General features: G+C 48.9%; 1 protein-coding gene across 4 annotated transcripts in view; it reads right to left on the reverse strand.

The window, feature by feature from the left end:
- Positions 1-1799: 1799 nt before the first annotated feature.
- The window catches only part of ANKS3 (ankyrin repeat and sterile alpha motif domain containing 3), a 28214-nt gene continuing 14570 nt past the window's right edge, over positions 1800-15443 (reverse strand). For all 4 annotated transcript variants that reach the window (XM_007054456.4, XM_037911233.2, XM_037911235.2 and 1 more), the window contains 7 exons: positions 12003-12127; positions 11437-11578; positions 10701-10873; positions 6894-7006; positions 5864-5947; positions 5052-5146; positions 1800-4726 (listed from right to left, as the gene is read on the reverse strand). In XM_007054456.4, coding sequence (XP_007054518.1) covers positions 5064-5146; positions 5864-5947; positions 6894-7006; positions 10701-10873; positions 11437-11578; positions 12003-12127 — 720 coding nt within the window. In that variant the 3' untranslated portion in view covers positions 1800-4726; positions 5052-5063. The remainder of the gene's footprint in view (positions 4727-5051; positions 5147-5863; positions 5948-6893; positions 7007-10700; positions 10874-11436; positions 11579-12002; positions 12128-15443) is intronic.

The raw sequence follows: 15443 nt of genomic DNA on the forward strand, positions 1-15443 counted from the left end.
GAGGACACCTGCATATAGGCTTGAACGTGCTGATCAGGAAGCTTTGGTTTGGCTGGAGAGAGACTAAGTTCAAGCCACTTTAAAAACCAGACACAATGATTTAAGCCAACTCTCCCCGGCATCATCTCTGCACAGATGGGCTATAGGTTGGAGCGAGCGATTTGTGAAAGCCGCTACAGTCTGACAGGGGATTTGGACCACTCTGAGATAAGAATCAGGCCCTGGGTCACTAGCTAGGCTCATGGCCTAAATTCCAGCCTGCAGTCAATACTGCAGCCAAGCCCACGCAGCCTTAAACCATTTCTAACCCATCTGTAATGCACTTTGCCACATGCTCAGCTCTCCTCCCACAGCTGGGGCTGTTGAGGCTTATTCAGTGGAAGTGGCCAAAGGCACAAACAGACTAAGGGGAATGGCCAAGCGATCAGGCTGAGAGGGGGAGGCAGCACAATTTAGCCCAGAAGCTCCCTTGTTGGGTCAGCCCATCTCATAGCCCAGCACGCCACATGCTGCTGTCAAATCTGCTGCAGAACCAGCCTAGAGCTAGTACGCAGCATGTCAGGAAGTGCCAAAGATGTGCCCCTTGGAACTGTGTGTATATGGGAAGAATCGCAAAGGTTTGCGATTTCTATTTGATTCCAAGTGACAGACAATACGATCAGCGTTTGCAGCGATGCTGTAGCTATGTTGCCCCAGGATAGTAGAGACACAAGGTGGGTAAGGAAGAGCTCTGGGTAGCTCGAAAGTTTGTCTCACCAACAGAAGCTGATCCAGTAAAAGATATTACTTCCCCCACCTTGTCTCTCTAAGATTATTGCATAGTTCAGCCTCTTATAAAACACAGCTCCATGCCCCTGTTTGCCTGCTCCATAGAGGCCCCTACAGCCAGTGCAGAGGTTGAGTACTGGCTGCTGGGTTACAGATCAAGCTGAGTGATTGGCACTTTGTTTAACAAATCACAATGAAAAATCCCATCTTTGCAAAACAGTAAGAGCTAGTGGGCAGCTGGGGACACGTGTACTGCCCTGCCCAGCCTCTTCTCACCCCTGAAGGCTGATGAAGACACCTGCAAAAGAGCTCGTCTACAGCGGGACGCTGACCAGCCTAACGATAGCAGAATTACTTCGCGACAGCTAAGTCAGTCAATATCCCTGTGTAGACAAACCCTAAGACCTGACCCTGTAACCACTCTGCAATGGAGAGGTCTGGTGAAGCCAATAGGCTATTTACATGTGTACAGAGCATTCCCATATGAAAGTATGTGAAGGACCAGGCTTATGGTGGAAGGGGGTCTGGGTTCAATGACAAATGTTTAGAGAGCCCCATAGTCTTTCCATTCTATGCTGCTCTGTGTAGAATGTGGCTGAACACAGTGATGCCTAGGGGGCCATGGCAGCCAAGTGCAGGGCAGAGCAGCCCTGAGGTGGCTCTAACTTATTCCAAGGGCCATGCAGGTTCCTGATCAGCCTGGCTTAGGGGAGGTTCAACTGGTGCCCTAAAAGTTACTTTTTTACCCCCACCCCATTCCTAGATGCAAGCTGAGCGTTAGCAGAAGAAAATCACACCCCATGTGTGAGCATTTCCCACCCCCTCTTCCTTCCCACCTCTCCCCAGCAATTCCCTTCCCCGAGCAGATGATGGAGATACTGCTCCAGCACGGGAGTTAGGCACGCTAGAGGGACAATCGCAATGCGCCAAGCCCTCCCCCACAGCCACAGTAGAGGGAGCCCTGCTCACACCTGGCTCTAGCCCACTGCTCAACATGCAACTGGCGACCCGACTAAACTAGTGCAGACAGATCCAGTCACCGATTTATTCCCCAAACACAGTGCACATTAATTCTGGTCTCACATGTAAGAGAAAAAACAGAAGTACAAACAAAGCCACGCAACCGAGCATGCTGCTGTGGCAAACTCACCTCCCTCCTCACTGCTCTGAGAAATGAACCAGGAACATTTGGAGACACCAAAGCATAGTGAATTCAGTGCTCCACTGGCACAGAGATTAACTCTCATTTGCCTGGCCCAGTCTCTTTGGCATTGGGCAGCAGAGCAGAGGGGAGATCCTGGCTCCGAGGATGGAGTCACAGCAGATATTGCACTTTGGGGTTTGTGGTCAAGATCTAAAAATAAAATACAGCTTTTTCCCCTTTACCAGCAAAGAGAAAGGTAGTTTCCCCAGCTCACCATAGACCCATCACAGGGGCACGGTCTTTGTCCAGAGGGCTGCAAGAACTAAGGCTGCCCTGAATCACTACACAGCATTAAAAATCATGTCACTTGGACAGTGTGCCCTGAGCCACATGAACATGACCTGTGAGATCTCCCAGGGGCAGCAGCAGCATCAGGTCAGAGCAGCCAGTGGCCAAGACATCTCCATGAGCTGAAGCAGTGTACGTGAGGGGCCAGTGCACGCTGCAGTCTGTCTCCTGCAGCAGCCCATGCTCCCGGAGCTCTCATTTCCAACTCCCGGGGGCTGGAGCAGGAACACAGGCTGAAGACTATCCATTTCCACATACAGGTAATGGCATCAAAAGCACCTGGCAGTTAAGAGGGAAGAGTCCGAGGCCTGCAGCATTTAAGGTTGCGGCGGCAGCGGGGGGGAAAGAAAGAGAGAGTGAGAGTGAGAGAGTGTGTGTGTGGTCTTTTACTCAGCTCCCTGGAGAGCCCCATTCACCATCTCATTCTTGTGCTATCAACCCAGAGCACCTCCCCCGCCTCCCTGGGGAAAAGGCCTCTGCAGCTTCCCCTTGTGCCCCACACCCCTCCCGGCTACCCTGCAAGAGCCCAAGGCACTAGTATCTAAGAGTCCAACCCCCACGCCCAGCGTTCTCATGCCGAGGGGCCAATGCGGGGGCTAAGGACTGCATGGAAACATTTTTGAACCATATGGGTTCTTTGAGGGAAGGAAGGAGATGAAGCTTCAGTCCACTAAACGAAGGGAAGAATAGCCCGGCAGGGGACCTCCTGTGGGCCCAGCGGGAGGAGATGGCAAAGGAGGTTGGAGAAGCACAAGGAGAACGGAATGCCTGGCTGCCCGTGGCCCAGAGGAGAGCAGGACTCAGCTGCCTGGCAGCATGCTTGGTCTCTCAGGCCCACAGATGCCATGAGGAAGGGTGCCTCTCACACCCCTCAAGAGACGGAAGCCAGGGTTTCCAAAGGTGCCCAGCCTGAGCCACCTTGGGCCGAGCTTTCTTCCGAGCCTTCCCATGCAGCAGCTTCAAAGGCCCATCCTATGGAGAAAACAGGAGGTCCCCTCCTGCTCTCCCAGAGTGCAGGGAGAAGAGGGCAGCCCTGCCCGCTGCCTTGGGGACAAGCAGCCTCCATGAAGGGAAGGCAGGAGTCAAGAAACAGCAGGCAGGAAGCCCATTCATGGCGGCAGAGGCACCAAGCAGAGGGACCAACTGGGCCCAAGCTCAAGTCTGAAGGAGAGAGGCTTGGACACAAGAACAGGAGCCAGGGGCTGAGGGTGGGGAGCCAGGTAACGGGTTCCCAGGGGAGAGGATGCCCCATGGAACAGGCTCCTGGTGTTAGACGCCTGCCTAAGGTCTCCTGCGACTGCCTTCAGACAGGGGCAGACATGCGGGGAGGGATGTGGTGCCCATGGTCAGGTGTTACCCTGGGGGCGGGTTTTATAGCACCAATCACAGGGCCAAGCCCCGCATGCAGCACAGAGCATATAGCTCACACACAAATGCTTGGGGATGGTATAAACTCACATCAGGCAAGAGCTGCACATGCCCTCCTCTCACGTGGCTCCTGGATCCCTATTCAAAGGGACCAGTGCTGCACCGGCAGAAGCTGCCGCCTGTGGCAGAAGCTTCTGGGAGCACGCTGACTTGGTAGGAGCAAGGCCTTTGAAATGTGCTACCCTGGGGGGTTAATGTGGGCATTTCGTGGACTGGGAGAAGGATCTAGGGCCAGCTGCCAAGTCAGCTCTGACGGGGGGGGTCTGCACCCATAACCAAACAGAGGGACCTGCCGGGTACGGCAGGACACTCAAGTGGTCCCATACCGGCATCCAAGGAGGCAGGAGCTAACAGCTGAACCGATGCAGGCTGCCAGGAGTAGGAGCTCCCTATAGGATAGAGTTGCACAGCAGGTTACGTTCAATCTCTCAGATCCTACAAGGGCTGCAGCTTGGGGCTGTTTGATCGTGTCTCAAAGGGGAGGCCCAGCACACTGAACGGCAGGAGACCCCCTCCAACTCTCCCATTTCCAAATCACAGGATCTCACCCCACCAGCCGCCACTGTGCTGGCCTTTGCTCTGCGTCACACACGTTTGCTGGGTCGGCCCACGGGCAGAGACCAAACTGAAGGAACAAGTTACGAGGGGTTGTGGTGGGAAGGGGCATAAGGGAATCTGGCTGCTACAGACAAGGGCTGGCTCTGTAAAAATATCAGGCAGCCTTAAGCAAAACTGAGGCAGAGTCTCCACGGGCAGCGAGAGGCCAATTAGCCCCGATGCTTCGGCTCTTAACATGCTTTCCCTGCCCAAGGGTTAGAAAACCGTCTGTAACAGGAACCCAGAGATCAGCCCGGCTAAGGCCGCCTGCCCACTTGACTCCTCGTCCTCCGCCGTCCCCAGCTGGCTGACCCCCTTCTCCAGGCGCCCGCCTGCCTCCTCCGCGCTCTCAGCAGAGGAGCCCTGTTGGCGGACCAGCCTTGCGCTCGTTCTTCCAGGCATTCAGCTTCCGGGTGGAACCGTCACCCGACGTCAGAACTCCTGCAAGGGAGAAGGAGCCACTCAGAGTCCAAGAGCCCCCACTGCTCACTGGAAAATTAACCCTTTGCTGGAGGCAGCAGGAACGTCGCTGTAAACAGCAGCTTGCTGTAGTTCCCATCAGCAACTCTCTAATCAAGGGACCTATATGGAAAGGCTGCTACTGATAGCAACCCCTGGGAGTTTGGCAGGGCAGGACAGAGGTGTGTAGGCAGAGCTATCAGGGGAGGGAGCTGGAAGGAGCTGCATGGCTACAGTGCCTCCAGCCAGCCCCTGCTTTTAATGGGCATTGACATGGGTCAGTATTTCCCAGCCCCACCCCACTCACCATCCTGCTCCATTAGGGCTCTGGCCAGCTCTGCTTGCCTCGCTCTGAGGCCTGTAGCCGCGCGAGGTTCTGAGTCACAGAATGCAGGGCATTCCCTAAGGGCATAAGCAAAACCTATTAGCCATCAGCCTAAGGCACCACAAGACAAGGGGCAGGGGAAAAGATCAGCCAATAGGGTCACTGCATTCCCGTCTCTTTCCCCCCCCGCACACTCTGCCACCCTCTGAACCACTGCTTTGCTAGCTTCCTGCCACTGGGTCTAACTTCCACTACTCAGGAGAAGGGGGCACGGATGCTGGAGGCACACAAAGGCAGCTCCATGGGCCACAGAGCTGGAGCAAGGCCAGTGCAAGAGGCCAGCATGCCTCAGCATGGGTAGGTTAGCAGGGGATGGAGTACGGAGAGAAGGGCTCCCCAGGCTCTGCTCCAACCTGTTTCTATTGCAGCACGGAGAAACGCTACTCTTGTCCTTCATTCTAACTATGAAGGAGCCACCTTGAGGTGCACAGGAGGGAGTATTTGTGCCGCAGAGCAGCTGGAGAAAATAATTACTCCTGCTGCCTACAGGTGTCAGCGTGGCTCACTAGTACAGCTGGGCCAGATGGCCGTGGGTTCAAGCCCCCACACAAGAATCCAGGGCTGATCTGGCACTAGTGCCATAGTAAGACAGGTTATGTTTTGCATGGGGCAGGTATCTTTTGCCCACTCTCCAGTTACCACCTGTTTTAGAAACCAAGTGTCCTTGGGTTTATTTCAGAGGGAGTTGGGGATAATCCTAGTGGTGTGGCCCCACGAGACCCTCTCCACTGTACCCATATCTCCCACATGCTCCTCCAGGAAAGCTGACAGCTCAGGCAGGCTCAGGGACTTCAAGGAAACTGACCCTCCTTCTGGACCTGGGGGATTAAAAGCAGAGAGATTCTCACCAACCATTGCAGCTTCTCCGTGGCAGGAGCAGAGAAGCGAGGGCTTGAGGCTCAGTCCTCCTCACAGCCTTCATGCCCACAGCAGCTTGAATTGGTTGGTTTTGATTTACTGAGATCTTGACCCAAATGTGTTACTACAATGTAAATGTGTGACAAGCAGCAAGTTCCCTCAGTCCGCTAATTCTGCCAAAGAGGGATTGTGCTTGCACGGCACAGTTGACTGTTTACAAAGCCTCCTGGCTTAATGTTTGTGACCTCATCACCCTAGAGATGCTCAATAGGTCAAATACGAGGAGAATCTCAAGGAAATGGAGCTAGACGTGCTAGATGGTAATTGCCATGATTTTCTGTTTTGAAGAGAAGAAATGAAGATGCAAATTCCCCCGCTCTCCAGGGTGGTTCATAAACAGCTGTCAGTGGAGCAGTCGGATCAGTAGCGAATTGCCTGTGACATGCTCAGACAGGCCAACTAGTTTGCACAGGTGGATGTTTTCCCAAGTATTCCCTCCCACACCTAGTTCTTGTCAATGGTGACATCTGCAAGGTCCCCAGCACCTCCTACTTGTCTAGGGGTAAAAAAAAATCTTCAAAAGCACCTAAGGGAGTTAGGAACTTAAATTCCACTTTCAAAGGTACTCAGGAGCCCAAGTCCCACTTGAAGTCAATTGGATTAGATGCTTTTGAAAATTTTACTCTAAATCTATCTCATTAACGACAGAGTTTTTAAAAGGATCTGTTCGGTAGCTCAGCCATTTCTGACGTCTCATTAGTTTCACCTTCATCTATTAAAGCATCTGCTTTTTCTCTGGTGCCTCGCATATCCCTTTGGCTGCATTCATTCAGTCTGACTGTTTGCTGCCTTATCTTTTCCCTGCAGCCTGGACCATTCACACTCACAGCAGCACCTGGCTCTTACCTTCTCCCTCAGGCCATCTGCCCTCACCAGCTTCCAGCCGTGCCTTGGTCTCCACCATCCTGTCAGCCAGGTGCCCTTGCTTCAACCGGGAACATAGCTCTGCCTGACAGGCTCTGCCAAATGAGACCAAACCCCCATTAGCGAGGTACATGCGCTTCTGGGAAATCACCTGCCAGTGCCGTCCTGTGTCCTAAAACACCTGCCTGGGCAGCCAAGGGATCACATGCTTCTTGGGGCGAGCAGCTCACTGGATTATAAACTGCCCTTCCCCGTCATAGGCAGATGTGCCCGAGACAAGAGTCCACTATGCCCAGAACAGCTGCAGGGGTCAGTGAAAAAGGAGGAGGCAGGGATAGGTCCAGGCCTGGGTTTCACACAAATGCCCCACAGGCTGGATTTGGTCCACATGACATCCAAGCCTGGTTCACACCCAAGTTACACACTTGTAATTTAGAAATGCAAGCTAAACCAATGCACTTCAAGGTTTAAACCGAAGCAAGAGGGTCCACACAAAAAGCTGCACCAGTTTATCATCACACCTTTAGTTAAGCCAGTGCAGCTTCAGTGTACAGACAAGCCCAGACTCTGTGCACAACCTCAACTTTCATTTAAAAAGAGAGAATTTAAGTTTCTTGCCTTGAGATGGTGAAGGAAACCTTCCACACGTGAACTGCTGCTTTCCTGAGTCTGCAGTCAGCTTCTGTGCAACTCAGAAACTTCTCTCCCCCACAACAGAACTTGGTCCAATAAAAGATATGACCTCCCCGACTTTGTCTCTCTAATATCCTGGGACCAACATGGCTACAACTACACTGCAGACAACGAAGTCCCTAATAAGTTAGCAAAAACTAAACTTTGAGTCACCATACACAGGCCAGATTTTACTCTGGATCTCTGGGCAAGCCTGTCATTGCCACCAACACCAGTTCTGCTGTGGATGGAGGGACACACAGACTCCTAACATTATATTCTGACCCATATGCCACAACGAAAAGTACAACTGGATCCCTTCACCAAATTAGTTTGACATCCCTCTTCTAGGCAGACAGCAGCTCCATGTCCATTAATGGGACAAATCCCAGATCCCTCCACCCACCTTCAAAGGAGCAGAGCCAGAACAGCAATGGGGCAGCATGCAAACAGCTGAAGCATGTCACACATACACATGGTTTTAAGGTGTCACTAGGACACCTCGTTGTTTTTGCTGATACAGACTAACACGGCTACCACTCTGAAACATGGTTTTAATAAAGAGACATGGACTGTCATGGCAAATATAGCCCCAAAAACAGGCTATCAGAGCCACAAGTCTACTAAACCTTAGGCCAATGTAACTGCCTCTGGGACAGCAACACACACATTTTTAGGAAGATTGAGCAGAATGGGCAGCATTGTGGGAGCATGTGAGAATCAGGAGTGAAGTTCACAAGAAACTGATTTGTTTACAGAAGTGAAATCGACTAGTCTTTTTTCACTGTCTACCCTAAATGGAAAGTGTAAAACAAAATGGCACGGGGGGCAGAATTCTCCCCATATTAATAACCTAACCTGTTATTCAGTAATAGATAACCCCACGTGTTTTGAAAATCATTTTCAAGTCGACAATGTCCTTTTTAATCCATAAAAATGGTGACTGCTTTAAGAAAGGGCTGATTTCTCAGCCAGTAAGTGGTATACAAGGATTTTAGAAAATGATTTACCATTACAGGTAAAAGTGAAATAGCCACTTAATAGGTAAACCCTCTGTGAGGTTGCACTCCATGTGTTTTATGGAAATATGCTAAATGAGCATGAATATAATGTAACTGGAGTACGCTTCGTGCAAAAGGTCTCTTGTAAGATATCATTTCAGCTTATAATCTACTGAGTGTGTTCATCCTATTTGTATGAATGTATCATTCTTGTACCTAAAGCTAGAGATATGAAGCATTACTCTGAAGTCCTATTTTAATTATGCAAAATGTGGTGCAATTATGCAATTATGGTGGCTTGGAATCTTGATGGCTCCCATTAACCAGGAAAATTGGTTGTAAATGGATCTGTTTATTTGTATGCCTTCCTGTGTTGTGTAAGTCAGGCCAGGAAGAATGGAGGCTTGGAGTCTCACAGGACATGTGATAATGTCACCTGGTACTGGAATCCATCTTAAACCTTGTGCTTTTCCATTTAAAAGGAGGGGTGTGAACACAGAGACACAAAAGATTCCCATCTTGTGCCTAAGCTATGAAAGGGGATGGAACAGGACAAAGAAGGCTGCAGTCATGAGAAATCTCCTAGTTACCACCCGAGCTGGAACTAACCAGAACTATACCAGGGGCCCAGACTAAGAAGGAGCCTGGTCTGTGAAAGAAGTTTATTGGAACATCTCTGAGGGTGAGATTTACCTGTATTCAGTTTCTTAATGTATTAGGCTTAGACATGCGTGTTTTGTTTTATTTTACTTGGTAACTTACTTTGTTTGGTCTCTTATTACCTGGAACCACTTAAATCCTACTTTTTATACTTAATCTGGGTTTGTTAATAAAGAAAAGTGATTTTATTAAGTGATTAATACCTGGGGGAGCAAACAGCTGTGCAAATCTCTCTATCGGGGTTATAGAGGACGGACAGTTCATGAGTTTACTCTGTATAAAGCTTATTCAGAGTAAAATGGATTTATTTGGGGTTTGGACCCCATTGGGAACCTATCACACCCTCCACCACGTTCGTTGGGCGATACATGCTGCTCTGGCATGTGTGGATGGCCCTCTGCTATGATCACTGCCTCTGCACAGCTGAGCTCTGGAGGCGCGCACCACACACATGCACGTGCGCACATCTTATTTACTGTATGTGCTGCATACATGTGAATTCTGTGGCCAACTGCTAGAGAATTCACTCAACTCCAGCCGCCACATGCAGGGGTAACACAAGTGCCGTCTGGGAACACTATGCTGTTATCGCAAACCAGCCTCCTTTCTCATTTTTCCAGGGGGGCCCCCTCTGGGACTCCCTCTCTTCACCATGTCCTCAAAGGCCTACAGCAGGGATTCTCTCCCCTCTGGCTACGGCAGGCTGGACACAGGTCCCTTGGGAACTCAGTGATGCTGCATCTCCTCTCTCAAGGGGCCAAGAACATTGCTTCCACCCCTGGAGTGAAGGACAGAGACTTTCCAGTTTCAATCTATTGACCAACACAGCAGGACTTATGAGCTGAAAGTATCAGCTTAACCCCCAGAGCAGAAACACCACTGAACATGGAATTTTTATGGCATGCAGGATATTTTCAGAAGAACAGAAAAAACAGAGTTGCCCTGCTGGCTAGAGTATCTAGGACTGTTCAACGCAGAGTGAAGTGTAAACCTCTCCCCTCATGATGCATCTCACTGGGCAATGCTTATGATTTTAGAGGCTGTGAATTTCATCCTTACGGCAGCTGGTGATCAGCGTGAGGCCTGAGTGTCCTTGCAGTGGAGAAGCACTACAGGTTTTAGTGGTAGGAGGGCTCCTGGTCTTTCTCCCCAGCTCTGCCACTGACTCCCTAAGTAACCATAGGCAAGTCACTTAGCACCTGGTTTCCACTGGGGCTGAACATTCAGAACTCCAGCTCTGGAAAGCCACGCCCCTACCTACTGTGCTTCAGGAAGGGGCTACAGTATCTGCTTATCTTGTTGGAATGTCCTCATTTGAGGGAGGATTAGAACGGGGTTCAGATGCTGTGGTGTGACTGTGTGTGGGCAGCTCACTAGAAGGGCGCCGCCTGCATTCACGGCAGACAGCGGATACGCTGGGATGGCCCAGTTCTCTGTTTCACCTGGAGCAACTTACTTCATTTGCTCTAGCAGGACCCCAGCGTCCCTGGTGATGGCCTGGGCCTCCCGCAGCTGGATCTGGACATCATTCCAAGCCACGTCCCGCTCCATCAAGCAGCTCTCGACCACCGCCCGCAGCTCCTGCTCCTGGGACACCTGGCCCTTTATCACTTCCATTTCCTCACACCTCTATAGTGGGGGAGAGTGAGAGAGAAGGGACTGAAAGGGGGAGTGCTGCACGCTGCAATCTCAGACACTTGACTGTTCACAAGACATCCCTAGAACTTCCTGTTATAACGATCTGGGCGGTTGCAGAGGGCTCCGTATGTACCCACCAAACCCATCCGAGGCCCAGATGCAAGTGGGAAGAAAGCTAGGTAATGTTCCCACACAGGGTCAGCTCTGATCTCAGGGATTCCCCTTCTTTCCATGCATGAGGGTGGCTTTGCCATGCTGACAGAAATTTCTGCACGAATTTCCCCATTTCAGCATGAGCAGATCCTAACCAGGATGGCAGATATCACTAGTCCAGCATCCTGGCCAGCTGGGTTTGAACTAAAGACATAGAAGACTCATCAGCATTGAGAGCGCAAGGGTTAGAGGGTGGCAGAACTTGCAACAGGGGGTTACTGAGCTTACCCTACCCCTTTGCATCCCTTCCAAATTACCTCAGCTCCCTCCCTTAAGAGCCTTTCCCCCCCCAAGGAGGTGCCATAGTAAATATGCGATTGGGTTAGAGCCAGGCTCCTTACCTTGTGCAGCTGAATGGCCATCTCCTGCATTTCCGCCTCCAGCCGATCTGCATAGGCCAGCTCTAGGGCATCGCTGGGAGGTCTGGCATTGCTGTGCCATCGAGCAATGGCAGAGGTCATCTTCCGCTTAGGCCCGAACAGACTGGTGATACAACAGCAAGTGGTTAGCAGCAAAACTGCACCAGGACCTTGCTTCAGAGACTCCTGTCCCTTCTTCCACTGAGGCCCATGAAAACCCCAGGCATGAGCGGGAAGGATAGTTAGGGACAGCAGAAAACCACGATCTATCTCCTCTAAGTCTCTGCTAACAGCTGCAGGAGAGTTGCAGGCAGGAACTGAGTTGGGGGTGGGGGAAGGAAGTGGTGCACGGCTGGAAGACCAGCGCTTGCTGTAGACCAGGATTAAGGCACATTGAGAGATCTGTGATGGATCCCCAGGCTGGAGGGCAAGACTAAAGGTAGTGGCAGGATCGTGCAAACCCAGAGTGGGGGTTGGAAGAGAGGACTGAACTCTCCTGATCCCTTCGTATGCCCCAGCAACAAAGGGGCTACACTGCGGAAACTCACGTGATGCCTATTTCCTTGAGATCACTCTCTGTGAGGGTCAGGAAGATCCGGAGGTCGATGTCCTGCTCCTCAAACACCTGGAGGTACTTCAAACACCCAATCTGCTCCAGGAATGTTGCCAGGTCCTGTGGCCCATCCAAAGCAAAGATGTTTATACCCACATGAGAAACTGGACCCTCCTGTCTCCTTGAATGAAAGGCTAACAGCTACTTTAGAGCTATCCTAACTTTCTTTGCACTGTTCACTCTCAAAAGCCACATGCTGTAACGGGGCCTGGCTTGTAGTTTGTAGCAGCCAGACACTGTAAAGCTCTTCCTTCAGATTCTCTGCACTACACTGGGCTGAGGAGAGGATTGCCCAAACCATCCCTAAAAGCAGGTTACATAGGACAGAACTGTGTAAGGGATGAAGACTATTTGCCAGATGAAAGTGTAACTGTTGCAGCCTTATCAGAATATTTAGTAAGAGCGCCTTTGGCTAAAATCCACCTTAAATGGAAGGGATTTGATGACACCATTATTGTGGGAGTGAAGAATACAATTCCCTCAGACCTTTTAATTGGGAATGATTTTAAAACATTGTGCAGTCAGATTAATATCATGAAACTGTCTATTAGGGGCAATGATTTGCCTATAGAGGGTTTCTCCAAACGTTTGTCTGAGGAAGATAGCTGTTTGTCTGTTCAGCAAAGCAGGTTATATGTGAATGAAGTTTCTGAATGTCTGTCTAATATCTTAGAAGTAAATCTGGAATTAGATAAAGCACAGAGAGAACTCATTGATCAGGAAAATGTTTCTCTAGAGCAGATTAAAGTTGATGGTCAGGTTGAAGCCCTAATTGAGGAAAAAGGGGGTACATTCTTGGTGAGTGTAGTTTTTAAAAGCGAGCCTAGACAAGGTAACAATAATTTGCTTAAAGTAGCTCTGTATGAGCCACTGTCTGTAAAAAGCAGAAGTTTGTCTGTTGGGAGTGGCATCTTTCCTGTTAAGGAAGCTGTCCCACTCTCCAAGCAATTGTCCATTAACAGCCAGGTGTGCTGGGACAAAGGAAAAAATGTCTCCAATTGTTTGTCTGTTTTGAGCAACGGCAGCATGCCTGCTAAGGAACAGTGTATATCTAGCTCTTCTCTGTCTGTAAAGCAGACAGAAGAAGCCTGTCAGCCAAGGATGGTTGAAAATGTATCAGTCATCTCAGAGCTGATTCTGGATTTAATTGAAGCCCAGGATGGAAATGTTCCTGAGTTTGTGTCTGTTAGGGATAATGACATTGTAACCAGGTTGCATCAAGTTAATGTAATAAATGAGTCCCAGGGACCAGGCAATTTTCATGCTTCTATTTTGCCTATTGCTAGTGTGTTGCTGGGTAAAGATATGACAACCTTGTCGAACCAGGTTGATATCGTAGCCAGGACACAAGGAAAGCATAAACATGATCTGACTACGTTACCCACTGACAGCGTGGAAACTTGTAACAAGGAGGAAATGATTCCTAATCTTGTGCCTATTGTCAGCCAGGAGAGCTGCAAAGGGGAAGGGAATGCTTCTAACCTTTTAATCATGGAGTCTAGCAGCTTGCCTGAAAGGGGGTTGTGTAACAATCCTTCTGATTGGCCAGAGGTGATTCTGGATGTAACTGAAACTCAGAAGGAGTTTGGTGATTTGTCTGCTGTGCCAAAGTCGGTTCTGGACATAAATAAAGCTCAGAAAGAATCTGCTGCAGTTCATAATACTGCAGGAGGGAAGGAATTTCTTAGTGATGTCTTTAAAGTCTATAAAAAGTCAATAGCTGTGCCTAGTGGGGTGAATAGGAATTACTTCCATTGACTCTTAATGGGCCATTGTTGGTAGTAAAGAGTTTGTCTTCTGAGAAAAGTGTGTTGGTGGCTAATGGCTGAAGTCTTTCAAGTAAAAATGAATCCACTGAATTTGCTTTAGAAAGACCCATTGTGGATAGCTTTGAAAAGATTTCAGATGGTATAAAAATTGTTAGGGAGTTTGAACAGCCCTACAAGCTTGACCAGCTTGTTGTGGAGACAATGTTGTTGGGACAGGAATGTCTCCACGGTTATTCTTTGAGTAAACAGTCTGCATCTCCGGTTCAGAGGGAAAACTGGATAGCTGAATCTGCAGAGCAGGAGAACAGTTGATCTCTCGAGAATATAGGGGATGGCAGGTAAACTCATCTCTAGATATTTTGGATATGTCTTGTAGTCTCTTACTGGACTTGACATCTGATTCCACGTGGAAGCAGAGGTTGGTAATGGAAGGACAAAAGAACTTTGAGTTGAACAGGCTTGTGAAAAATGGATGGTATCTCTTTAAGACAGAGTCTAGCCTTGGAATTGGTAAAGGTTAAGAATCTGAAAACTGGTAAACAGGCTAGTGTCTGTGTTAAAGTAAATTACCTGACTGATTGGGGGGGGGACTTGCCTCACTCATCTCTAAGATACCAAAACCCCAAGGAAGTGGTTAAACTAAAAGCCTATGTTAAGGAAAATCCTAAGGTAAAGAAAAAACTAAAAAGACTCAAAAGGGATATTGAACAAGCTGACCTAAAGAATGATTTATCTAAACAAAAGGCTTGGCATGGCAAGGATAATTGTAAATGTATTTAGTGTTGCTGATACCATTGCTGTACAATGTGCATGATCTTGAACATGTTAAGAGTAGTACATAATAGAAACCCTTATGATTATGCCTTTTGGTTCAAGAACACACTTTGTATTAAAAAGCCTAATAATGTTAAGGTTTCTCAGCTAATGCCTGTACACAATCCTAAAACTTTCCACAGCAAAAAGACCATTACAAGCTTGAACTGCTGTGCACAAAGGGAAACTGAGGTACAACCTTCACAGCTTTCATGGCTGAATGCCAGAGTAAGTGCTCTCTGAAGAACATTAATGGCCATGTTAACTCAACACATAGACCACACCCTGGAATCACTAAAGTGTTTCACAAAGTGTGGACTAAGTTTTTAACTTGGTCCAAAGCATGCATCAATAATTTGGCCTTACAAAGAATTCAATGTAAACACCACTCTTATCGATGTTGGAAGGCTCTTAAGGTGTATCCAGGAGCTCTAGTTTCTCCCTTCCACACCAGTCTCACATTGGGGGTGTGACACTTGACCAGAAAGCGTTAAGCATCCTGCAGGATAAATGATTCCAATTCAACTCTTTAAAACATACAGGGAGATAATGTTTTTATATATATATAGGTAGAACTCAACAATGTAATCAAACAGTCCCTGTATGCTGTATTCTGTTAATTCAGAGATCAAGAGCACATCTTAACATTTAAATGAACTGTAAACCTAGGGTATCGCTGTATTCATCTCTCTTTGAAATGTATAGCAAATCATCTGCAAATGGTAGAAAAATGGGCAATTGCCTTATGTTAATCTGTATGAATAATTACCTGCGATGCTTAGGAAATGAGTGTC

Source organism: Chelonia mydas, chromosome 10, assembly GCF_015237465.2.
Source record: "Chelonia mydas isolate rCheMyd1 chromosome 10, rCheMyd1.pri.v2, whole genome shotgun sequence".
Classification (NCBI taxonomy): Eukaryota; Metazoa; Chordata; order Testudines; family Cheloniidae; genus Chelonia; species Chelonia mydas.